Here is a 26,274-nt window from a genome sequence, read left to right as displayed (position 1 = left end):
ATGAACTCCAGCAGCTATAAATGACTTTCTATAGCTGTGAGCGTACTAACTCTGTGGCTTCGAGAGGCTCCTCTTTTCTTCACCCTCTATATGTGATCAAATATTTACGAAGAGCGCTGCGCTCAGCCGCCCGGTAGAGGCTGCCTTGCTCCTTCGTGGTGGCCAGCACAACGTTCTCCAACCACGGGCATAACTTCCCACTCAAGCAAGGTATGGCCGAGGGGAAAAAACTCAGCCACTCGTCAGCCCAGTCCACCCAATTAACTGGATAATACGTAATATAAGCACCTATATCACTTTTCATGATGTAGGTACTTCCCACGATACAGGCGCTGCACGCTGCGAAGCACAGCACAACCACCAGATGGGCCCTTCTAAAGCATTTGTAATTGACTTTTACGCTCGTTAGTGCCAGTTTTTACAGTCTCCAAATCATGTCCTTCGTCCTTTTTTGGAGTGATTTCTCCAAAGCGAAGTGACAGCGCCGCAACTCGAGGACAGACTTCGAGATGGATTGGAGAAGGCAACGAATTGACAGGGAGCAGGTAGCCCATGACAAGGTGACATAAGAATTGGAAAGGAAACTCGAGTAGCAAACAGGCGGACACCTCTACTGGAACTGAAATAACTGTGAGGGAAACAATCTGATTGACACGGTAAAACAGAGGGGGACAGCGCTGTGAAGGGTATCGGGAGTTACAGACAAAAAGCTTGAACAAACGAAGGATGCCCGATGCCCAGAGCGCTAGCTGACATCAAATAAAGATTTTCTAACACAGCCACTTTCTTCAGAGAGTGAAAGGTTGGTTGGTGAGTCGCCTCAGATGAAGACTGAGGCCAAGAGGACTGTTTTAAAACCACTTTAAAAAAATACAGTGACACGCAGCTCATTCTAGGTTACCTTTCGGGAGCACGTGATGAGTAATCTGAAGCCTGTTGACTTTCAGAATGTACCCAACTCCTCCCTTTCTGAGGGTATGGGGTCTCCATCACGCACTTCAACCAAGGCAGTGCTCAGTTTTTGGAGGAAGAAAGCTCAGGGGTTACTAGAAACGGGCTTTATACAGAACTCAAGCTCCATTCCCAAACTTAGTTTAGGGATGCCTTAGTTTAGGCAGCTAAGCACCAGCATCTTTGAAAATCCAGTCCTTTTGCTTTTAAGCTTTGTGAGTTTTAGTATAAAAGCCCACATTACTGCTGGATTCAAGTAGAGTCTTCAGCCAGTGAAGCTGTTCCGCTTACCTGTAATGCAAAAAAAACCCACTTCTGATAGCTGGGTGCCAACTTGCCTGGAAACGTCATCCAACCTACCTGATGGTAGCACTGGAGATCACTTACTACCTTTGGTGTCACCCAGTGACCCACAGCCCACCCTGACAACCGAGTCATCTTTGGGGAAAAAGTCCAGGAACAGCTTAAAAAGAAGGCACAGATCGGACAAAATCATCTACCTTGTCTCTTTGTTATCAAAACCAAGAGAGAACCGGCTTTTCACAGAATTACAGAATCTTCTTGGTTGGAAGGGACCTTTGAGATCATCGAGTCCAACCAACAATTCCTACGGGACAATACTGAAAACTCTAGAAGATACTGTTGAACCTGCAAACATAATGCTCAAAGTAGATGGTTTGAACCAGAAGCCACAGCTCTAGGGCTCCTAAGGACGGAGGGGAGCCCGGGCGTCCCAGCTCAAAGCACAGCCTTCAAGTTCTCTGCCTCGGCTCATTCCGAGCAGAAAATCCGACGAAAGCAACGTATTATCAGGAAACGAGGGGGTATTTACCTGACCAAATCGAGCAACGTTGTAGCTCCGTCTGACCTACTGCCAGCCTGAGCTGGCACATTCCTGGGACACGATACCAGCCTTTCGCAAGAAAAAAAAACAACCCATGCTCGCTTGGCCCCGCGTGTGACACAGCTTTTGCTGCTCGACGCCGAGCAGAAGCACCCGATGGCTTTGGATTGCAGAGACCGTACAAGCACCTCCAACGCTACAGCGTCCTTCCCCAATCGTGAAATTAAATTCCTTTCTGCCAGGAAAAAAACAAACAAACAAACAAACAAACAAAAAAACCCAACAAAACCTTTCTGGAGAATTTCTGACCAACTATAATATTGAGAACGTAAATGATTGTTTTTTTTCTTTTTTAATTTGCACATCGTCTGGAGAGAGGAAAAGCTGAAGAGGCAAAGAGTAACCTCTGATATTAACTGCTTTATCACGTTCCCAATGAACAGCAGAAGCAGCAGCAAAAAGGGCATCACAAAACCTCTGGAAAACAGGAGTTGGCACGTTATCAGAGAACGTAAAGGGACAGAGAGAAGAACCAAGCACGGCTCACCTTGACAAGGCTGGCAATAAAATCATCACTGAAATAAACATACTACCAAACAAAAAACCAAAAAAAAAAAAAAAGCAAGAAAGAAAAGCCAGAATAAGGTGTGTTCATTTTCAGATCGTTCAGAACGTGTGGGTTTAGATCTTCTGAAAGCACCATTGATTTTTTACTGACATATTAACTCTGCAAGGGCAAAGACAGGCAGCCGGTGCTCGCAGAGAGGATCAAATCCCTCAGGAGAGGGACCTCCGTGTCCCCTGCTGCAGCAAAAAATCCTTTTGGCACGAAGAAGCCAGAAAATGGTGTCTTTCCCCGGCTCACCAGATTTGGCAACCACTTAAAGGCTATCCTGAACCAACTGCGGTTATATTTGCAATTTCAATCGCTGGCCTCGTCATCTCCTTGTTGCAACTCTGCTGTTAAAAGCCCTTGGATGATCTTAATATTCCACCCCCCAAAAAAAAAAAAAAATTTAAAAAAACAAAAAACCACAAACCTGCAGCAAACCACACAGTAGCTTTGTGCCATCTAAAGAGGAACCTGAACGACACTTGGTTAAGCAACTGTTAAACCGTAACCATGCTACGTTTACAGAGCTTTGCAAAAATGCGGTACTTAAAGGACTACAAAAAAAAAGAAAAGAAAAAAAAAAAAGACTATATTTTCCTCTCACTGAAGTATTGAAAGCAGAGTGTACCCTGCTGGAAACGAAACGGTGGGCGTTTGATGGCATATTTTAAATAGCATTCCTCTTTGTGCGTGCGGTGTAATGCCACCCAGGGGGAGATTAAAAAAAAAAAAAAAAAAAAAAGTAGTCTGTAATTTGCAAGTCCATTTCAAAGTCATATTGAGGATGATGTGAAATTCGGGATAGGATTCTTGAGAGAAATCTCCCTGGAAAATGTGTACGTACCTCAGGGAAGCTTTGGATTTGCTTCCCCACACTGGAGGGCTGTTCTGTCTTTTGACATTTCAGTGTTGTTTATTCTTTGCATCTAATTTTGGAATTATTGAGTGGTTTATGACAAAGGTGTATCTTTGACTCACAATAAGATATTTTTCCTCTGCAATCTGCAAGCTCTCTAAAAATCCCTTACTATTAGTCTTGAAACTTGTACTGGAAGCAAGGATATAGCAGTTACTTTGGCAATATGGAATTAATCCTGTTGTCAGGTGTTATGGAGGTACCAGACACTTACAAAGGACGTTCCTTCGTGGCCCTGGGAAAAAGTGGTCAGACCGCTGTGGGCAATCCTTTCTCAAACAATGGCAAACAGTATCACGCTTTAAGGCTTCAGGCAGTCAGCGGCGGAGATTAGGAGGGAATTCTCTCCTTAATAGACTCCTGGCTAAATGGGTTTTCTCTTTCCTCTGTGTCGCCTTCCCTGAAGCGTTACAGAGAGGCCACAGCTGGACCTGGGGGCAGGAAAAGAGTGAGATCATTTTCCTGAGGCCGGATTCTCTTCTTTAGATGCCCGAGGGGATTGATGTTTGGATTGAAATTCATCACTGAATTCGATGTCAAAAGAATCTTCCCCTGGCCAAGGTGAGGAAGAAGCAAGGACGGCTTCTGTCTTCTCTGGTAGTGCATGACATGGCTTGATTATAAGGATAAGTAATTTGCTTGTGTAATCACATCCCACTCATCAAAAAGTTTAGGAGTGCCAGCGATACTGTCATCCTTCCCGGCTTTTTGCCATGGCCACAACAATTTGTGCTGCAGAAGACTGAAATGCTTTGGTCCTTTAGATTTAATCTAAGCATGGCATCAGGGTGAAAGAAAAAGCTAAAACAGAAGACCACAGCATGCAACTAGAGTGATTTGCTTTTCCTCTTAAATTCTAATTAGCTTAATTTCACTTAACTTTTGCCATACAGAAGTTAGACATCTATCCTCACTTAGTCTTCTGCGTGTTCTGCGTTAATGGAGAGAGCGTGGCATTAATCACTCTCCAAAACCCCACACCTTGAACTTGTCTCTCTCACCACAAGGAGAGCCACGACAACCAATCCGGACAAAACCCCTACGGTTCGTACAGCTCAAGGCAGGCGAATTTTGGAAAACTATGAAACCACGGGAAGAAAAGGTCTCAAGTATTTCACGTGGATACTTACCGCTCGCCTGCTTTCAGATCAAAGAAAACAGTGACAGAAAAGCGCTTTATGAGGATACCTAATCCATTACGTGAGACCATTCCCCCTTCCAGCACGGCACTGGCACAGCTGAGTCTCACTTCACTCTGCATCGAGGGGTTTTTTGTTACTGGTATGAAAGACAGATTTCAATCTGGCAGTACCTTTAGTTGGTTTGTCCAGTTAAATGAAGATAAAAGTGTATTATTTTGCACTACAAACAGCTGAGACAGGGCATTATTTCTTTTGTAAAACTCTATACCATCCTTTAAACATGTGAGAGACACACAGCGGCCGCACTCAGACTATTATTTTGCACTTTGATCAATGCAACGTTGCAAGTCCCTCATGCCAATAGCCCTCTCCTCTTCTGAACTGGTATCGGGTGAGATTATTAGAACAAAACTGGGAAATTATGATCACAGTTTATACTCCTACCTTTCGCAAATGATAGGTTAAGGCTTAGCAGTGTAGTAAGCTATAAGCAGTAATCTCATTGCTTCTATAATAATACAAAAGCACAATATAGATTGTATCCACGGTGCTTAGTCTGAAAATAAGCAAGTACAAATTAAATAGGACATATATCAAAGATATAGACACATACATGATTCACTATGGAAAAACAAGTATTTGTGCTGAAAAGAGCAAAAGTCCGTTTTTGAGCTAATCAGGTAATTAAAAATAAAGACAAACAACATAAGCTTAATTATTATTATTTTAACGTTAAAAATACAGTCACATCAAAATAGGATACACAGTTATAAAACTGTTGCAGATGACATAAGAAAATAGTGTGTATATATTTTATATATAAAAATCTACAGTATTTACTAATGCTGATACATATTTTGGAGCCTTGTGTTGCTTGCACAAATAAATTGTACAGCTTTGTTATGAATTACAGAACCATCATTAAACACGGAGATTATTACACTTAGCCACATTATTATATACATACATTTCTAAGCTGCTGTAAGCAATCAGAACTAAGGTAAAGCCCAAGTCACATTCACCTTCACAATTTTAGTTCAGAGTTCTCAGTGTAGTGCTTCGCTACTGTTACTTCGCTGCAGTCTGCAATTTTTAAAATAGAAAATTGCCCAGTTCATTAAAAATTACATCAGACACATTATATACACAAAAAAAAAAGTTTTTGAAATATACTAAGTAAATGTTACTTCCATTTGTAAAAATTGTTTTACTTCTGTACCTTAAAACTTACAGAGCCAACCTGCAGCAATTATAGGCACTAAAGCTCATTCTTTAAAGGAAAAAAATAAAAATAACCCATTTCTACGTTTTCAGTTAACAAATCTTACAAAACAGAAAGATAACAGGACAAGCTTCCAAATCATCCAAAACTGGTGTTGATACCAATGTTTGGTACTTAATATTAGAAAAAAATATCTCTGTTAAGCACTCCAAGGACCTCTTCTGGCGAGATCCTTCTCTGCCTCCCCTCCTACTGGTCTCCGTGAGAGGTCAGCGCATTCCGCACTCGCTGACCGGATCCTACACCTGCCACTTAACCTGCATATTTATTTTTCCACCCCCAATTCACAGTCAAGGAAAGGAAAAAGCAAAGTAGAAAAGGTTGCAAACACTAATTAAAAATACTTACATTACCAGGAGTCTAAGCTTCCTATTAACAGTCAGGGTCATTTTAGTGTAAAACACGGCACAGTCTCTCAGCAGCCTGACAGCACAGCAGCACATGCCCCATCACAGACATGAACCTACCGGCTCTTTGGGGTAAAAAAGGGCAAAACAACACGGAATTGACACGACAAAGCTTAAGAGAAGGGACACCGCGCACTCACACAGCTCAGGGAACGTCAAGCCTCGACCAAATCTCAGACTCCTGCAAGAGTCTGAGGCTCCTCCAGACACGAGAGTGTGGAGGAGCTGGTCGTTCTCTGATACTGGTGAGCTTTGGCCCTGCAACCAGTTGGTTGAGTTTGACAGCACAGCGTGGCAAAAAGCAAAGAGTGCAGCACCACTTCTGTATCTGGCATTCCTCTCACCGCGCTCCAATATTTTGCATATAGGATGACATTCTGAAGGTAGATTTGGGTGAGAAGGTAAAAATTCTCCACTTTTGACGCACCTGAAAAACTAAAACACTGCCCTGAATTTTAAGCACCGTTTCTTAGCCAGATTAGAGAGACGTTTTTGGCTTTCTGCTTTTGCCTGCCTGCTCCTTCTTGCTGAGGAAAATGACAAACAGTAGTCAAAGGAGAGGAAATTAACTCTCACATAAGATTAAATTAATAATCCCAAAGCATCTCTCATGCCCAGAACAGATCCTGGGATGCTGAGGCAGCTGTATAAAAACGACAGAAATTCCCATTCAAAATGAATGACTTCTCAAATAAATTACAAAGAAAAATTAATATGAAATAAAAGTACTTCACAAGCTTTGCCCAAAGTTAAATGCATTTACATTTAAACTCTTTAGCTCTTTTCCATATGCGTTTGTGTATTATAAGTGCACCCTCACACACGCGCGCGCGCACACACACACATATCTATACAGTGCATTAACAATGTCAGTCAAAAATAAACCTTGTAAATGTGTTACAGATTTTAGGCGGAAAGATCGTAACACGAGTTATTTAAATGTAAGGAACAACGACAGTATTAGCCACATTGACTACAGGATCTTATTGCTACGTCTATGTGCATCAGATCACTCGCAATAGCTTCGATGCCAGTCTAAGAACTCAATTAGCCTTCAGTTAAAGTCTGAAACGTCTTTGAACTAGTGTTGTTATTTTTGAGACTCCGCATTTCAGAGAAGAACTGATGTGGCCTACGGACTAAGACGGTCACGTTTAACTGCTTTTGGTTCTTGCCGTTTTACTAAGCATAGCCAGATTCTCAGAGAAGTACGGATTCATGCATAGACAATCCATCGTTTCTATTCCGATAGTGTTGGGCTTGAGCCGAGGGCCCTGAATATTGGTATTGTGGTGAACCATGCTCTTCGAGGGTTGGTGAAGTCCTGTATCTTATTGGACTATCCACAGAAACAGCAGGAAGACTATGGTCTTGAAAAGGTGTTGGCTGAAAATGCGGATATCTCTGGTAATTATCCAAGTGGCCTTTGTTAACGTCTTGGCTCCAGGGCTGCCTGTAGGGTTCGTGTCTGTAAATATACGCAGCATCTGGCCACTTTCTATCTTCTGGTAAATAATCTGCTGGAGGGATTATGAATTTGACACCTGTGGGGGACCTGGAGTTGCTGGTATAAGCATCAACAGGGGCTACTTCTATCTGACCGGGGGCCGGTGAAAGAGGATTTTGGCGACTGGCAGGATAGGAATTCATTTGTAGTTTATCCGGAGAATAATCTACTGAAATAAAAGAACCATATGGCCTGCCAGAAGGGCTGGTTCGATTCCCGTGGTAATGCAGAGGTACAGAACTTGCATTGCCTATACTGGAAACGTGCTTTGGAGAATTTCCATGGTAAGTAGGTGGATTACTGTAACATGGCAGTGGCTGTTTTACATTTAGCCCATGAGGTGGTCCATCAGATTGTGATGAGTATTTTGGAGATCTGGGTTGTGAATTGAAGGCATAGTTATTGGGTATTTTTAATGGAGTTGGTATTTTCTCGGTTTGCTTTCTTGGACTATTAGAATATGTTACGTGCCTAGGGCTCTGTGGGTGAGCTCTCTCAAGCATCTCTTCAACAAGATTCTCATTCTCAATTTCCGGAACATTGTCATACTGAGACGCATTAGACCCTCTCTTACCTTCATCAGCATCCAAAACCCTCATCTTTTGCTTTACATTCAAAGGCTGTGTTTCTCCAGGACTTGGCGGTGGGCCCAAAACAGAATGGTTTATTGGCCCTCCTTTCACCTCTGCAGTAAGTTTCATTGTCTTTTCAATTATTTTGATATCAGACGGTTTATTCCACTTAGGTACAAATTCCCTTCTTGTATTTGAAGTAGCATTAGAATTTTGATTAGCAGCTGCATTATTATACTGTCTCGAGCTGTCTTGCTCTGTTGGCTGAGGCTTTCTTCTGGTATCTACCTCGTTCTTAGATATAGCACTTTGCGTGTCTATTGGTCGAGTCTTCTGCTCTTTTAAGGAAGGTTTCTGTTCCAGTGAATTAATTCTTTTTCGGTTATTTGGTGAACTTTCTGGTTCTTCTCCTGGGGACGGTCTCCTCTCTGTCCTTCTCACTGTTTGTGTACCAGTGCTGTTCTGTCCATTAAGCATTGGAGTGGAGTTAAGCACAGCAGGCTGAGGTCCTGGTGGAATCTGTCCCAAAGGCTTCTTTGGAAATTCATCTTCTTTACCTAAAAAAGAACAGTAATAACATAAATTCACTGTTTTACAGAAGTCTTCTTTGATTTGTTGGTCATGCAAGCAAAAATAGCTACAAACTCTATTACCTGGGCCTCTCTCTGGGTCACCATTCTGCTAAAACACCTCAAAGCTTTATCTGCATACTGACATCGAACAAAGATTTTGTTTCGGCTTCATCTCAACCAGTTACTCTAGTCTTCCTTCCCACAGCTGATGCAATCTTGTCAATCTTTTGCTCATTCAAACTGATGCAAAACACTGATGCAAAACCCCATCTTCCTAGGTGACATTTTGCTACCATACCTACTCTGTGTCTATCCCTCCTCATGCCATCCCTATTACATTAAGTAAACTACTTTCCCGACTTTAAAAATCCTTTCCAGTACCTGTCTCCCAATCTATTGTCTTCCATTCACTCATCTTTTAATGTTCACCTTCCAATGGTAAGCAATACTATCAGCCCCTCACCAGCTTCCTACCAGACATCTCTGAACTTTCCCTCACTACTTCTTTTGGTGAAGCTCCTCATTAACATCTGCACAGGTAAATCCTTGCTCGCCCTCAACCCCTTCCTAGAAATTTCATCCTCCGTATTAAAAAGCTACAGCATAACTAAAAGGCTCTAAAATCATATTTTTTTCAGTTCAGATTTTTATCGGTTATAGAATAATTGAAGTAGCTAATGCTGTTACTGGCTACATCATGGTTTCCATTGAGTGTTCAATGAACGAGTTTTGCTGAACACAAGGACACCATTTACAGAATTAGGACATGAATGAAAAGTTCTCCCAGACTGGAGCTCAACACATCCCAACAGCCAGTGGTAAACATCAGTTATGTAGGGACCCAGAACAATCCACATTGTCACTACAGAAAGAATAAAGAAGTGTTTCATTGCTCAATGCTGCTCATAGAATAATTTACATCAAATTTTCCACTGCAGTCTTTCTCCTTAGCAGTCAACGCCTTTCGTATTCTCAAAGTCTTTTATCATAGACACTTGCATACAACTTATTTGTGTAATACATTACTTTCCCATTATAAGCAGAAAAGGTCACATACTTCTCATTAAATGTATTAATCTAAATTTATTTGATGTTCAGTATTTCCCCAAAAATAAAAAAAAAAAACTTTTGAAGTCAGCATAACCAAACAAATCCTACTCATTCTGTATCTATTTATTACGCAAAAGCTCTGTTGTAAGGAGGAAAAAATGAAATGGCTTCTCTTGCTTAAACATTATGCAAAATAAATTATATAAAATGGCTGTCGGTAAAATAATTGTATTTAATCCCTGCTTCATGAAACATGAACTGTGGAATTATTCTTCATCATCAAAGATCATAAAGTTAGCAGCTCACTCTTTCTAGCTATTTGTAATTAAAATTCCTTCTATATGGGTTCACAGGAGCCTCTATCCCTGACACGAGTGCTGTGGTTACAAGTGAGCTATGTTCATTTTTACAGGCAGCAGTACGAGTTCAATCTTTGATGGCTGGTTCATGATAGAGATACACAGAGGAAAGCCAGCAGCCAAGGCCAGTATTATTTTTTATAACAGCATAACAAACTACCGTCGCACATCAGTTGCTATATAAACTAAACGAAAACTCACGGTTTGTGCCAGCTAGGATATAGCAGGAGGACAGCAGAGAAGAATACAATGATGCCATGTGTCATGACAAGATAACTAAATAAAAAGTACTTAACAAAAACAGTCTCGTTTTGCCAAACAATTAAATTAGCCTTTTCTTGATTTTCAAAGTCTCACATGAGGCCAAAGGTCATATGGAAAGCTACCCTTTCCTGTAGAAATAAACAAACCTCTGTTTACAAATAATAAACACAGCCTACCCGGGCTTTCTGTAGAAAAACCTCCACTCTTATTTTCCCCTACTTACCCTCTGCTCAATTACGATCATGCAATTATTTAGCTACACAAACCCATGTTCTTACACTGAAGGTACTCATTGTCCACCTTGGCAAGGGAAGACACTCACGCTGAGCCCTCTCCCCAGTTGCTTGTCCCCAAACGGGAGACTCCACGTTAAATCATCTTACAGGATTACAGACCTTGCACGCTGTACTCTGTGACGGAGAACACCTACATAAGTGGTTGCGAGACAGTACAGCAGGTTACGTGGTAGGGTAGGACCTCAACATTAGGCTCCAACGAGTGGCTCTTGGAATCACAAGCCTCGTGGTTTTGTTCCCTCTCACTGAAGGGCCCCACGATTCTCAAATCAGGCTAAAATCTCAAGCGTGGATTTGTAAACTTGCATTTCCCAGCAGTTCACCATTGAAGGACCAGACGAGGGGACAGGAATGAGCTGCGTGGATGCTGTAAATGGATGGTTTAACAGCGCTGCAATACCCTCTCTGGTGCATCAGCCTCTTCAAAATTGTTCTTTACTCTTTACAAACAGGAGTTCACTTTCTGAACTCGCTTTGGTTTGGCAAAAGGCATTTGTACCATTTAATTCCATTTGCATCCTCAAACACAGTGTCAGGCAAAGCTGAAGATCTTGTCTTTTAAATAAAAGTGAATTTTGCCCATAATAAATATTCCGGACATATTACAGTGTTTTCTTTTTACTAATTTTGAATGTTAAAATAGCATGAAATCTGAACTGTGAAAGTACATACCAAAAACTTGTCACCTAAAATCGTACAGAACTAGTCTTTATATGCTGTTAATCCATTTATAACCTCCAGGTAATCCACAGTAGTTATGGGATAGCATAACAAAATGTCTCCTCAACATCTGTAAATTATTTAATTTCTGTCCTTGTATGCAGTAACTGTTGTAGAAAAATGATTTATTTTTTCCATGCTTGAAAGCTATATAAAAAAACCTGAAGACAAGTTCCTCCGGTAGTTGCTGTGCCTGCTTCATTTGTACAAAGATGGTCAAAGGACAAACTGATTTCCTTTCTTCCAGCTTCTACTCTTTAAGAAATGCACACAGAGCAATACCAGACCCTTTGAAATATACTTGGTTGTACAATAAAGGTGGGGTTTGTGTGAGGTTTTTTTGTTTTTTTAATTTCCCACACTTAAGGTTTCTTAATTACCATTAAGCTCTAATAAAATCCAAGCGAGAATACTGCAGACATTTTTTTTTTTAATTCTATCTAGGCTGCTTTGAAGATTACTTTCTGTCATCTTTCCTTCACATTTCAGCGTAAAAGAATACACTACAACTAGGTGGACGTGGGCTGCACTGTCTAGATGATGTATGCTATAACATGAATTACAGCTGTAAATTGAGTGCCAGAGAAGTTTTACTACGTCTGTTGTGAAACTGTTGAAACTCGACATTAAGTCATGTACTGAGTAACAAGCAAAGCCTTTCAAGGCAATAGTACATTTAGAAGAAAACCTCCACATTCTAACAGCACGATACCATGTTTATAGGCTGGTAATACCAGAGCTTAGTGCTTTCAGGGAAAACAAAAATACGGAACAATGAGTACGTGTGGAAGGAGGGTCAGTGGGGAAAAGAAGAAATGCAACTTTAAATCTTAGCCACAGGGCTTCCACAGAACTTGGTTTAACTTGACCTCAGCCAGAAAGGACCGACACAGCTTGCTTAATCAACCACATCTGCATGTGAAACTATAGGCAATGCCACACAACTAGAGGTACTCGATTCAGTAATCAACGCTACCAAGCACAGGCCTTGTTCTGGTTCAAAAATGCTTCAGCTCCATCATCTCCTGCCATAAAAAGCACTGGGAGGAAAGGAGCTGTGTAAGGATCTGTGACGCTGCAGCACAAAGACATCCTGCAAAGTGGCCACCTTCTAAAGGAAAACCAATTTGTTTTAAACAGCAAAACAGATGTTTCATCCCAATTTAGGTACACAGATCATAGATACACGTACATACATACACACAGAGATGTCACTTCCAGTGGAACTACCAAGTACTTTAAAAACAAATGAAAACCTTCCAAAGTTCAAAAGAAGTGCACAAAATTAAACAAGTGGAGAATAACCAAATCTATCACCATGCACACGAATAGGAGACATTCCTTAAATCCACAAAATATCATGCAAACTATGTCTGCGAATGCTTTAAGCAGTCCACTATCAGCAAGAATAGCAAGAAAACCACGATGCTGCACGCTGGCAAGATAGAAAGAAAAAAGGTAATAAAAGTAAAAAAGCTGAAGAAAAGAAACCAGGATGCAAAGGCAAACAAAAGAAACCAAGTCACAACAAACATCTCTACCATTAAGAGGTACATAAATAGCTCGGCAGAGAGGCATGCAAAAGCACCAATTCTTCTTACAAGCTGCATATCCTTCATCTACCAATTTTCCACTCCAAATCTACCTAAAGCCTCACACGCAGCTCTCAGCCATCATCTCTTCTACTTCAACTAAACTCACTCTTGAAAATCCTCAGATCTGAGCATGCAGAAATTTTATTTGGATGTTTTCAAGGACATTCAATTGAAAAATCTGTTTGTGCTGTTGATCCTAAGTCTGAGCTAATTCATGTTCTGGACATACCTGTCTGACTGAGGAGCGGAGAAGCTTTTGAATTCTACAAAAAATATTCCTGGGACAAGTGCTTTTCTACACAATCCATGATGTTTATGTACAAGGTTTAAGAGCATTTTAAAACCAGAAGACAAAGCTGTCCAAGTTCAGCTGTGATTGTTTTGGCAGCGACCTCTACATTCATCAAACGTGCTTTTGTCTTCTGAAGGGAACTGGGCAATCAGATTTTTCCCAGCTTCCCAGTATCGCATGAGATGCAGAACTGGGGAACTCATCCTTCTCTCCCCCTCTTCCTTCAACACAACTGGTTCCTAAACAGAGTTTAGTTATTGGCTTTTCCTAAAGACAAACATAATAGCTTATATCAGAATTTACAGAGCTGGCACTATAGAAAGGTAGTCGGCTTGTATGCAGTATAGCATAAAATAAGCAAACAACAAAGAAAATAGGGTGAAAAATGGGTGAGGAAGGAGAGAAATGGAAGTAGGGGGAGACAATTTAAAGCAAAACAAGAACAATCAGGTGCTTGTTTGCTGCTGGTAAATATATTACCTGACAGGAAAAGGAGCAAAGCAAATATGAGCAGATCTGACTTCCCGAAAAGATAAAAAAATTCAAGTTGTATTAAAGAAAGTTTTAGTTACTGAGTTCTTCCTGCTCTAACAAGTCTTGGTCACCACCCAGTGGAAGTCGGTCTCAACTGCAAGACTTTTACAGATAATTGCTTCAGGAGGCACTAACAGCCTCATGCATTGAACAGCAGACATATAATTGGAGTAAAGTGCTTTAAGTGCTCTCTCCGGTGACTAACAGTCTAGTCCTTAATTTCAGTACCAGAATGCATGCACTTTGACTGTTCTAACACAATGTTCAGGGATGGCAATGGTCATAAAAACAACTCTTAAAGTGACATCTTGGTATTTTGTGTTTATTTTCCATCGGTGACGTCCCATCTTACTTGTTCAGTTTACAAGTCCAAGAGAATTTTAAAGGACTTCAAGCGCCTGCACTAGAAGCTCGAGCTGCTGTTGAAAAGTCAACCTCTGCTCCCCGTCCTTGAGTTGCCACCAGTGGCAAAGGAGTCACTAAAATGAAACCTTGCCTGACAACTTGGAGGTAGAACAAAATACACTGTTTGCCTTTCTGCTGCTGTGTCACTTCTGTAGTACTTACAGTAAGGAAAACTCACTTCATAAACATCTGCATGTAGATATGCAATAGAAATGTTAACAAATTTGGTCATCAATCAGAAGATACAGACGGGCAGCTGTACGGTTGTAAGATGCCTTTGCAAAAAAAAAAAATTTCTAAAATTAACCACTTTGCTTTACATCCCTAATTCCACATTTCTTCCAGAAAATACAACTTTCTTGAAAAGTCAGTTTAAAATAGGAATATGAACAACGACCAACATAACTATCTGGATCATATTTTTAACAAGCATGCAAGTTTTAAACAGTAAAGATTTTTACGTGATGCAAAGCCAATGCCTAAAACTGTGGAAAATAATATACTAATTATATTAGTATAATTTGATATATTAATTCCTTCATAATATTGCAAAGTAGTTTTATCACACAAGAAACAAGGCAGAAAAATTAGTCCATTAAAATAAGAAGTGCATTGTATGAAATAGCTACTTGTGTATTCTTCAAGCACAAGTGAAAAATCCAAAATTCCTCTGAAACAAAACACAACCAAAAGAGAGATATCATCAGAAACAGGAAAGTCAAGCTGACATATATTTCTATTGTTTTAGTTGTGAAAAGGAGTATTAACAGCAGAGAACAGACATTATTTAATAGATTATTATCCTAGTATATACTTCTGCACTGTCACCCACGAGTATTTAAAGTAGGCAGATATTTGAATAAAAGTTGTTGATAATCAATTTAATAACATACACCTTTTAAAGATAAATAGCAGATAAACATTTAAAAATTTATGGTAAATGCAAGATTCAAGTAGTTTTCCCTGAATACAGAAAAGGTTGGGAGACCTAGAAGAACTGAGTCCGAGTTTAAAGCTGGTGTTACCACGCACAAATATAGTTAAGATGATGACAAAGACAGATTCCAAATTTGCCAATATTGTTTTAAAATTAAAGTACAAGACCTTTATCTCTGATTTAAGGTCCTTAAGGTCCTCTCAGCTGCTATAAAGTCTATTAAACTTTCAGTCATAAAAAAACTCCAGCCCAGGATCCCTCTGCCCTCCCTTTTCAGGCCACCTTATATCAAAACACAGGTGAAAAATTGTCTCAAGAACAGAGCTCAGAGCCTTCAGCCTTAACGGTGGGTCTGACTGACTTGTTTAAAAAGCACCAGATTAATACACTGTTTTCAGCTACATATTTTTAAGTAGAACATGAAGCTTTCACTTGTAAGCACTTTTGTTTATTAAAGTCAGACACTACACAAATTATATGTACTAATATATAAACATTGTTTATTAAGCATTGTATTATTTATGGAGGAAATTCTAGTCGTATTTTGTGATCATTTAAAGAATTTTGCTGCTGTTTTAAATAACAGCCAAGGAAAGAGTCTGCATCAAGAAACTTTGGAAATCAATGGTGTGTACCAAGAAAATTCCTTTCAGTGTGCTCTAGACATAGAATCATAGAATTGTTGAGGTTGGAAGGGACCTTTAAGATCATCAACCTTGAATTAAGGCAGAAATTGTCCACTCTGTGTCAGATCTGGCTCCTCGAGAAGACGGAACCAGGAGTCACACAAATTTAGATGTGTGTGCTGTCCAAGAACCTGCTGCGGTGTGGACACCCTTCATAATGTTCCAGGCAATCCAGAAAATACCAATTGCCTTTCGATGGAATTTACTTGAGGATACGTCAGAGGAGATGTACCTTAAAGGACAGTTTCCACAGTACAGCTGTCACAGCCTGCCTCTCTGGGGCCATGATAACCAAGCAGCTTGCCAATAAGAAGTGCGCTTATCGGCACAGTTTATCGTCTCCGTAGAGTCACTGGAAGGGGCATGCCTACCCCGGGTGTTGAGAACAGCACTTAAGTTGCGAGTCATCCTCTGAGGTTGTAGTTGCCCTGTACCGGCTGGCAGTTAGGCTAGAAACCACCATAAAGAGGAATGAAAATCCACAGTCTGCTTTATGAAAAAGAGCCCTAGTACTGGCAAAAGCATTTCACTGACATCCAAAATTAGCATGATCCCCTTAACGTCCGTGTTCTGGCTGAGCATTTTAAGGGTTTTATCAGTAAGAAAGTGTTAAAGGAAGTCCCTTCCTTCCTCTCTGCTCTGAAGGGAACAAGTTGCTCCTTAATTCAGTGGGAGAAGCCATGGAGGAAGCAAGCCAGAGACAGTTACATCAGGCATAAGCAGACATCCACTTTAAAGTAACGCAAAAGTTATTACCTCTTTTAATATCCTACTGCAGCTTACCCTACTAGGGCAGGAAAATCTATACAGCCTAACAAAGGATGCCAGATGGAAAATTCCACTGAGCCTAATTAGCTCACTGCTATTCCTGGATCACTGATACTGATGCAACTGTAAGATGGAGATTTTTTTTTTCTTTTTCCTAACATGCATTTTTACATTAGATCTTAAAGGTGTAATTGTTGCTCAATGAAAATAAGAAAACAGTACAAGTAGTACAAGAGCTTTGATTTCTGCTGAGAAAACTGAGATAAACACTATTTTCTCAGGTTACAGTGGATATTTAAATGAACAGTCTAGTATTTTTTCTGTGTATTACTGCATGACATACAATGGTTTCATACGTTTTACATGAAATTAGAAGAAAAATAGTAAAAAGAGACTGAAGGTAGTAAAGATAGTAGAGTCAGACACGTGAGGAATGATGAATGTCTAGAGAATGCTGAGAACCTGTAGAAAAATATTATTGCCTGAAGACAGTGATTAGTAAAACCAAAATGAACATCAGAGCAGGAAAAGGAAAAAAAAAAATAAATCAAAGGCTTGTGAAATTCATGAGAAGAACAAATGAGGCAGACTCACTCAACTACAGATAACAGCAGAAATATCAGCTAGATTCCCCAGGATTAGGATGAAGGCATTTTATATTTATTCTGTGAAAGGTTAAGTAATGTTCCCATTTACCCCTGGCAAAAAATATACCACACACAGAGGCTTTTCCAGGCTACTTTGAAATTAAAAAGAAAAAAGCTGAATTCTTCATCCAGCATCCAAACATATCCGACTTTGGCTTTGCTTTTCCTATTTTACTGTTAAACCTCTCTCATTCATGCTCGGGGGGGGGGAGGGGGGGGCGCATTTTATTGTCACTGATGTTGCTTTAGCTCTCCAAAAGAGAGAGTCAATATGGCTCAAAACAATTACCATCCTGTCAGCTACTCATAGCAGAAGTTACATTTCAGTGTACAAAATATGAAACCAAACAACTTGCATTCCATCGCCAAAGTGTCTTGGCAAGAAGATACATTCCCATCCTTTGGTGTTGGTCTCCACGAGAAGACTCCTCGTGTCTCACACTTTCTGTTACTGCATTGCCAGGTGGATGGCTCTTATGCCACCTAAAGCTCCCTTTAATTTTCTGTGAAAACCCAGAGTATTCTCAAACAAAATTTGACTTGAAGGCATTTTACATTCTCCCAAAAAAAAGAGCCTTAAAACATAAATAAGTTAGAAACAGAATTCCTGCCTTCATTTTTTTCCTGTCAAGAAATTTTCCGGTAAATTCTGTATTTTCTGTAGAAACTCTCAACACAAGTCATATGCACATGATTTTCTAGGCTGGAAGATACATTAACTCCATCATGTTGCAAACTGCAAAAATCCTTCCCAACTCTTCAGCTACCACAGTTCGAAGTGGAAACTAGAAACTTACCACTGATGAAAATTTACCACATCCATGAAAAATCTACCCATCTACAAACAAAGGTTTTTTTGATAACCCTCCCCCCCTCCATAATCATGGAGAACTATTTAAAATTTAACAGAAAGCATTCCCATGATCTATCTTCCTTTTACTTGATGGAGTGGAATTGATGCTAAATGTTGCTCGTTGACATATTTGCTCACATCCAGTCCCCACAACCAAGCACCAGCTGCAACAAGTTGTCTGGCAAAGCACAGAGCTGAAGAGTAGGGCTGAAAAGAGCAACCTGCTCTGAAGAACAAGTCAAAACTGAATCACAGCTTGTGGAAAAAGGATGGACAGAAGGCAGGATGGGAAGGGTGTGATTAGGAAGGGGAAGGAGTAGTGCATACTGTAACATGGAGAAGAACTGAAGGCTCACAGAACACAGTGTGGAAATGAGAAGGACCAAGAAGACTGAGCAGACAAGAGAAGAGCAGGAACTAGACTTAGACCTATCTTGGGTGGAAGAAAGCGTGCTGTAGAAATGCTACAGAAAGGCAGGAGGGTAGAACACAAGAATAGGGAGCAAGAGAAATGGGAAACTCTGACAAGAAGCCAAGATTAGTCCTGGAACAGCCCAATACTCTGTGCAATAAATAAGGTCTACAGAAACTGAAAAATGAAGTTCATTAATCAAAGAGCTTCAGGAACAATTTATGGCAGCAATACTACATAGACAACCTTTGTCCTGACACCCCTTAGCTTTGCAAAGCAAACCATAGCAACTTAATGAAGTTATTTTAAGGCAATTTCTGCCTTATTTCTAAAATTTAAAAAAACATTTATTCTTTCTCACATACTATTTTACAAGTAGCAAGAATAAAGAAAAAAGGACTCTGAATAATCACAAGAAAAAATTTAAATAAAGATGTGGCGGTAGGGATAGAAAAGATAATAGAATCTTAATACAGAAAGCAGAGATCCTATACACATTTCGTAAGTAGTGCCCCAAGAAACAACCATCCCCACTCTGCAACCAAAAAGCACAAAGGCTGAGAAGAAATGAAGAAAATAATTCTGTTAAACACCCAGAAGGTCTATCATCTGCAAACAATTAAAAATCTGGATTCAACTAACAGAAGAAACTATTTGACCTGAAGTTTTTTCCATAGCTAATCGAGCTACAAAACAGTCTGGATTCTCAGACAACGCCATTGCTTCAAATAATTTGAAACCCCCGTATTTAATCTTTGATATTAAAGATTTTATAAATCCAAGTTAATAAAATTAGCAGAACATGGGATGTTTTAAAAGGCTTTGCTATTTGCTTGCAACCAGTAAGCAAAACACTCACACAAAGAAGAGCAAACTCATGACATGAAGGGTGTCGATTTTAAGCTGCAAAATAGTTTGGAGAGAAAAAAACCCAACAACTATGTGGTGAAGACGACAAACGTTTGCGTAATTTTTAACAGAATGAATTAACACTTTAAAAATGAACAATGTGTGAATAGCTCCAAATATCTAAATCTGCGTGTGTGCAAGTTTCTTACCAGCTACCGGTAAATCCAGCTTTGCTCGTTTCAATTCTGATATAGAATTTTGGAGCTGGTCTATTACAAAGTCATCTTCATAGAAGAAATCCTTGGCTAAAGACTCCTGCAGAAATTCTACAAGCTCTTCCATTTGTAATTTCATCAGGTGCTCTATATAAGAAGAAAACATTATACATAAAAATATCGTGATAATGAACATTAAACTTGGAAAAAGCACTTAAGACATTAGATACTTTTTGTTTCAAGGTAGAATGAAAACTCCTTATTAATTAAGCACGTAACAGAACTCTACCCTAGAAATCTATAAAATGCATTAAAAATTCACTTGCAAATCAGTGTGGAAATCCTTTTTGCTTATCATTCTCACATATTTCCCAAGAAGGGGCATATTCTGAAAACTTAACTACAAGTCACCCTCCTTCAGTTGTCTTATGTCCAACAGCTTCAGATCTTTAATTTTCAGCCCACATTCTCAACTTACAAAACACTGCTGTAGATGTGTACAACGTACATCATCTCTCTTATTAAGAGCTTTGGAAAGCAGTAAAACATTTTAAAAATTGATATTCCGATGAAATGATGACGGCAGTTCACGCTTCATAACTATTGCTTCAGGCTCTCTGAAAATTCAGGTACTTTTTGCTAATTCAATCAAATTCAGGTCATATTTTGAAGGCCATATTACAGTTATCAGATTACTTCTCTTTCCGGTTTGAGACAGCACTAAGGCCATGTTTCCCACACAAATGTATCTGGCTTGCAAGGCTGTAACTGCACACCTATGCAGCTTCTTTAAGAATATGTACACCATCAAAAGTTCCAGCATGTACCATTTCTCTACAGAAAGCATAAAAAAAAAATGGTTTTGCACTGTAATAAAATGCTTTTGGCGTGTGTTCCAAAATGGCATTTTCACTGGATAGCTATAGAATCACAGAATGATACGGGGTTGGAAGGGACCTCTGGAAATCATCTAGTCCAACCCCCCTGCCAAAGCAGGTCCACCCAGAGCAGGTTGCACAGGAACGCATCCAGGCGGATTTTGAATGTCTCCAGAGACGGAGACTCCACCACCTCTCTGGGCAGCCTGTTCCAGGGCTCTACCAGCCTCAAAGTAAAGAAGTTCCTCCTCATGTTTAGATTCAAGTTTGTGCCCATTTCCTCTTGTCCTATCCCTGGGCACCACTGAAAAAAGACTGGCCCCATCCTCTTGACACCCATCCTTTAAGTATTTACAGACATTGATCAGACCCCCCCTCAAATGTTTTTAAGGGTAGACAAATAGACTGGAAAACAAATTAGAATCACAGAAACATAGAATGGTTTGGGTCGGAAGGGACCTTAAAGATCATCTAGTTCCAGCCCCCCTGCCGTGGGCCGGGATATCTCCCACTAGAGCAGGTTGCTCAAAGCCCCATCCAGCCTGGCCTTAAACACTTCCAGGGATGGGGCATCCACAGCTTCTCTGGGCAACCTGTGCCAGTGTCTCACCACCCTCACAGTAAAGAATTTCTTCCCAATATCTGATCTAGATCTCCCCTCTTTCATTTTAAAACCATTACACCTCATCCTATTGCTACACTCCCTGATAAAGAGTCCCTCCCCATCTCTCCTGTAGGCCACCTTTACGTATTGGAAGGCTGCCACCATCTTCTGCCACCTTCTCTGCTAGTCCTCTCATCTCTGCTATGCTGCCATAAGGAACTCTCGGTGTTTTGATCATGGAGGGATTTGCTGTGTACTTGCTAACCAAGCAAACCTGCACGTTTTCCTCAGGTCTTCCCATAAAACCAGTAGTGAATAAAAAATATTTCAAGTAGATGTCTATTTGCAAATAAAGAAGATACACCAAAAATGCTAAGCGTGACGACTTGCCTCTAAATGTTCTGCTTTCTAAGTACAATAATTAAACAAGTAACCTTTTTCATTTTTCAAAGCAGTTTATGAACAAACTAATGAATACACCACAGTGAGATAGTGAGGTACCATCACAGTTCAAGGAGGGTAAACTAGCAAGCAAATTAAGACATCAATTCTGCAGGCTCCATGTAGACCTCGGAACTTACAGAAAGTTCAATGACTGCACTAAGAAAGCCAAAGTCCCAGAGTAAGACTGCATTAAACTCGAGCTACAAGTTATCATCCTGAGAAATGCTGAAGGCTATTCAGGTGCTAACATCCATCCTAGAAAGGTTTTTGGATCCTTTGGTACTCAAGGTGCTAAATAGGGAACCAGGCATAGATGGCTGGACAATTGGACAATTCTTCTGTTCAAAATCTCAAATTTTACTTTAGTGGAAGCAAGAGATGGCAGAGAAGGTCACTCAGGCAGACCTCAGAAAAATCTGAATTTTAATTACATTCTTGGACAAACAACCATGTAAAGAGAGACGTAGACTGGTGACTCCTCATTGCCGAGTTGTTTGCTGACAGTTTCAGGTATTTAGCGGCACACGCTGGATTCTTTGTGCACTTTTTTGATTAATTTAAATCCTGTAGGGTCTAATAAGCCATTTTCAAACTGTGAAACTACAACATTTTTTTCCCATTGTTTAATCAGAAATTCAGCTCACCTCATGTCAATGTTTAAATAACTTTCTTACCGTAATAAATATTTTTCTTTGGCAATCACACACATTAATAAAGCAAAGATTTTGGTCTTTTGGGGCATAAGGAAAGAAAAATACCTGTCAGAAATAGCATAAAGCAAATGGGAAACTAAGATTTTCCACATAAGCCCAAGCTACACAAAATAAGACCAAAACCAGCTGAATCTCTGTTTAGCATTCAAATGTTTGAAAGATTTCTTACTTCTGTGTAGTTTCAGAATTGTGTAAGACATAGCAGTGAGAATCCGCTCTCCTTCAAGTATGTAGATATCCCATATCCTGAGGCTTAACGTAAAGGGAGTCTGCAATGACAGAGTCAGGCAACACCGTGAAACCGTCTGCCGCAAGTCACACTTAAAAACAGAAACGGAACACGGAAAACGTACTCACACGATCAAGGAAACACTGGAAAAACCACTTTGTTGTGTAAAAGCTAGTAGACATATCCTGGGAGTCCTGTAAAAAATGCAGAAGGTTAAAAATACTCACAAAAATCAAGTAATGCCTTGTGCTGTCCATGAAAAACATTTTCACCTTGAGGTCAAGGTACTCAATATGCACCATAAAGAATTAATTTAACTACATGAAACACTGTTGCTTCAACCCAAGAAATACAATTTCTGTCTTTCATAGTTTTTCTCCATCAATTTCACCACCTGAAGAAACATGCATTTGGAGATGCAGAGGGAATTAACACATCTTAGACCTCCACCTTATTCTTGGGACAGAGGTAACAGAGGATTAAATCCTCTCTCAGGAAAATAAATCAATATTCTGAAGCTACCAAAGCTCAGGCTCTGGGTCCATTTAGTCTTTCATTTCTCTATAGCAAGGCTGCCAATTCTTGCCAAAGGCTGAAAAGATTTTGTGACAAAAATACCTATTGACCAGAAACCAGCCTAGAACAATCAAATTCTTCAAACACAGGACCTCAAAACCCTCAGCACTTAGACTGATAAGCAATTTCATTCCTTAATTAAAGGGCCTAATTTCCCCGAGAGCATAGATGGCCCATCGGGCATATCACCCCATTCAAAGATGGCTAAAGCTGCTTTGCAGTTTCACGGAGGTCTTCAAAGTTATAGGAAAAGCCAAAGTGAAAGCTGAAAAGTTAAGAAATTCTGAATTTTAAATTTAGGATAACATCATATTCTATTCTTGCCACATTCAGCTTTTCAAAAAATTTCAAGTATACAAACACTGAAAGAGCAATGAACCAAATCCAAAACTTTCAATCATACAAACACTGAATAAGCAACGGACCAAACCCCTCTGATCTATCTGCAGGCTTTACCTTCATCTTTCAGTGAGTTAAAATGGGCTCATCTTAGTGATATGTTCACAGTAAGAAATGAGGAAAAATAATTCATAAAATGATTTAAATTAACTTTATGAGATTTTCATTTTGAGAGTCTTTTAAAAAAGCAGACAGAACAAAAAACACCTTATTTTGGTATTTTTCTAACCTGTAAGAATGGCCATCAGCCCACTGAAAGATAGATACAATGGATCATGCCTTTCCCTGACAAAAACTGATTGTTATTAAATTCAACACCACTAAACAAATTCACACAAAAATAGAACTATGTTCTGATTTAAAACTGAAATGAAAAATATATAATAAATATATATAGTGAATGTTCTCTGGATCCCTCTAAAAAAGTGGCCAAGACCTCTCTCAGAAGGGAGCTATCAAAGAATTTAGTTTAAATTATCTTTTTCAATTACTAAAGCAGCTTTCTTCACTTTTCTGAAATTTTCTTTTTCAAGTAAACCAAGGGAGAGGAGTAAAAAGAAAAGCTCTTGATTATAAAATGCAGTAATAATGGGTATACAAGCAATATAAAAAAATAAATAACACGCCAGCCTTAGGGTTGTATCACCTCAATCTCAAAAATAAGATGATATTTCTAAACAAGAATCATCATCTTGCATGTACTGCAAAAATCAAACCCACAGCTTTCATTTCAGAGCCAAGTTAGTTAAAGAACTGGTCTTTATTACTATTTTTTTTTAAAATATGACAAGATCATCTTGCATGACTAATTTTGACTTGACCTTTTAACAGAAGAGTGGTTTTTTTCCTAACCAGATCTGCCTATCTCTATGTTATGAGCAGGTCTTACAGCATGTTGTTAAAAAAAGACATTAAATTCTATTTTATAATACAACAGGCACACATTAGATGCAATTCATCATTGCCAAGGTGCCAGCCTGCTCCCAAATTGTTCTTTTTTTTTTTTTCTTTTTCTAAGGAGATAATCATACTAAACAGAAAACAATATAGTCCTGGGAAGGTAACATCTGTAAGCAGCTCTCGCTCTTAGAAGATGTTGCTGCAACTGAGCATCTCTTATACTCCCTTTTAAGACCTGGAGATGGATTCTAGCAGAACAAATGGGATTGTAAAAGAAAATTCTTGATGACTACAGGAAGGGCATTTCTCTCCCATTAGAAAAATAAATTGTTCCTTATAATAAATACAGCCAATACTAGCAAAGGAATAAAGAGCATATTATTTTCTATTTAAGAGCATTAGAAGAGATAACACTCAGCATTTAGCTTCGTGAAAATACTACTGACTATGTGCAAATTTTAAAAGGACCATTAACTCCTCTTATAAAGGTTACTTCTTAAACAGAGATTAAAAGTGCTTGGTTGCAAAGTCACCTCTGTCCAGAGATGAGCCACAAAGCTTTACAAACAATAAACCCTCAATAAAATGTTTTAACATCGGCTTGCTAAACAGCAGTTTGCACAAGGCCAACTATAGAAGGACCACATATTTTCCTTAACTCAGAGGTCAAAGTGAGACAGACACACAATTTAATTACTCTTAGGATCCAATTTTATCATGACTCTGCCAAGGTGCACCATAACTCTGTCTACAATGAAAACAACAGCACTTCTGCCTCTTCGAGCTTTGCGGTTTTTTTCCTGGGGTTTGAGGTATCCTTAACCCAGTTGGGTTAACCTGAACTGAAACAAGGTAGCAAGATGTGAATTACTATTGCTTTTATTGTGATACAAGTACTTACCAAATGCTGCTTAAGTTTGGACAAAAACTTTTTCAGTATTTTGTCATGATGCTCTTGAAACCTCAGCAGTTTTGGAAAACCAGGAATAAAAAAACCTAAGAAAAGAAGTTGACCATGTAACAGGTGTATGTACTACGAAAATGACATTAAAAAAGGCACTCAGAGCTCTGATAATATTATCCTTCTATAAAACCACTGGATCTGAACATATATTCATAGAAATATTATGATGTCCATGGATATGCACATACTCCTGCCTAAATGACTACAGCAAAGAATCAGTATGTTCCCTTAGTGACTATTATTATATTAGTAATGGTAGATGACAGCACATCCATCAGTCCTACATTAGTCTACCCACTATATGATTATGAGGAAACCAAATCTATAATTATTCTTTAAACAAAACAAAAACTCGCAACAACTAAAACTTTTAAAAGCAAAAAGACATAAATCGGGATTATGCCCGGCAAACTCATGACAGAAGGACAAACAGCACAGGCACCTACTTGAACTGTCTGCAATGAAGACCATAAAAAAGGACAAGAGGGATATTCTACCAAGACAAATACGAATATATAGTATAAAGTAAAGATTATGAGCTCACACTACTGAAACTGATGGCACACTAAAAACCTTGAATAATTTTATTGATCATACACTGGAAAAGGAAAGCACTAAGATCCCCTTCCAACTGAGTTTAAAAAAGGCTCAGAGCAAACATGTAATACTAGCCGAAAAACTTGAAATGTAAAGGAAAGCTAGTACAGCTACACAGCAGGAAAAGAAACCATTCAAAGAAGATCTTTCAAAAAGCCAACCTGTGTTCAGATCAGAAAAACAGAGATGATCAAACACTGGCAGTACAAAAATGTGAAAAACAAGCCTTCCCAAAAAAAACAGCTTACAAAAGACATTAAAAAAAAATACTAATAGACCTAT

General features: G+C 39.3%; 1 protein-coding gene across 1 annotated transcript in view; it reads right to left on the bottom strand.

The window, feature by feature from the left end:
* Positions 1-7,355: 7,355 nt before the first annotated feature.
* Positions 7,356-26,274, bottom strand: part of USP6NL (USP6 N-terminal like) — a 95,574-nt gene continuing 76,655 nt past the window's right edge. Inside the window, exons 10-14 of the mRNA XM_074168305.1 lie at positions 25,333-25,427; positions 22,685-22,750; positions 22,497-22,596; positions 19,683-19,835; positions 7,356-8,791 (exon numbers count right to left, since the gene is read on the bottom strand). Of these exons, the coding sequence (XP_074024406.1) occupies positions 7,356-8,791; positions 19,683-19,835; positions 22,497-22,596; positions 22,685-22,750; positions 25,333-25,427 (1,850 nt within the window). The remainder of the gene's footprint in view (positions 8,792-19,682; positions 19,836-22,496; positions 22,597-22,684; positions 22,751-25,332; positions 25,428-26,274) is intronic.

This window comes from Numenius arquata, chromosome 2 (assembly GCF_964106895.1).
Source record: "Numenius arquata chromosome 2, bNumArq3.hap1.1, whole genome shotgun sequence".
NCBI classification, from domain to species: Eukaryota; Metazoa; Chordata; class Aves; order Charadriiformes; family Scolopacidae; genus Numenius; species Numenius arquata.
Note: the sequence above shows the minus strand (reverse complement) of the source record. Positions and strands in the feature narration are given on the sequence as shown.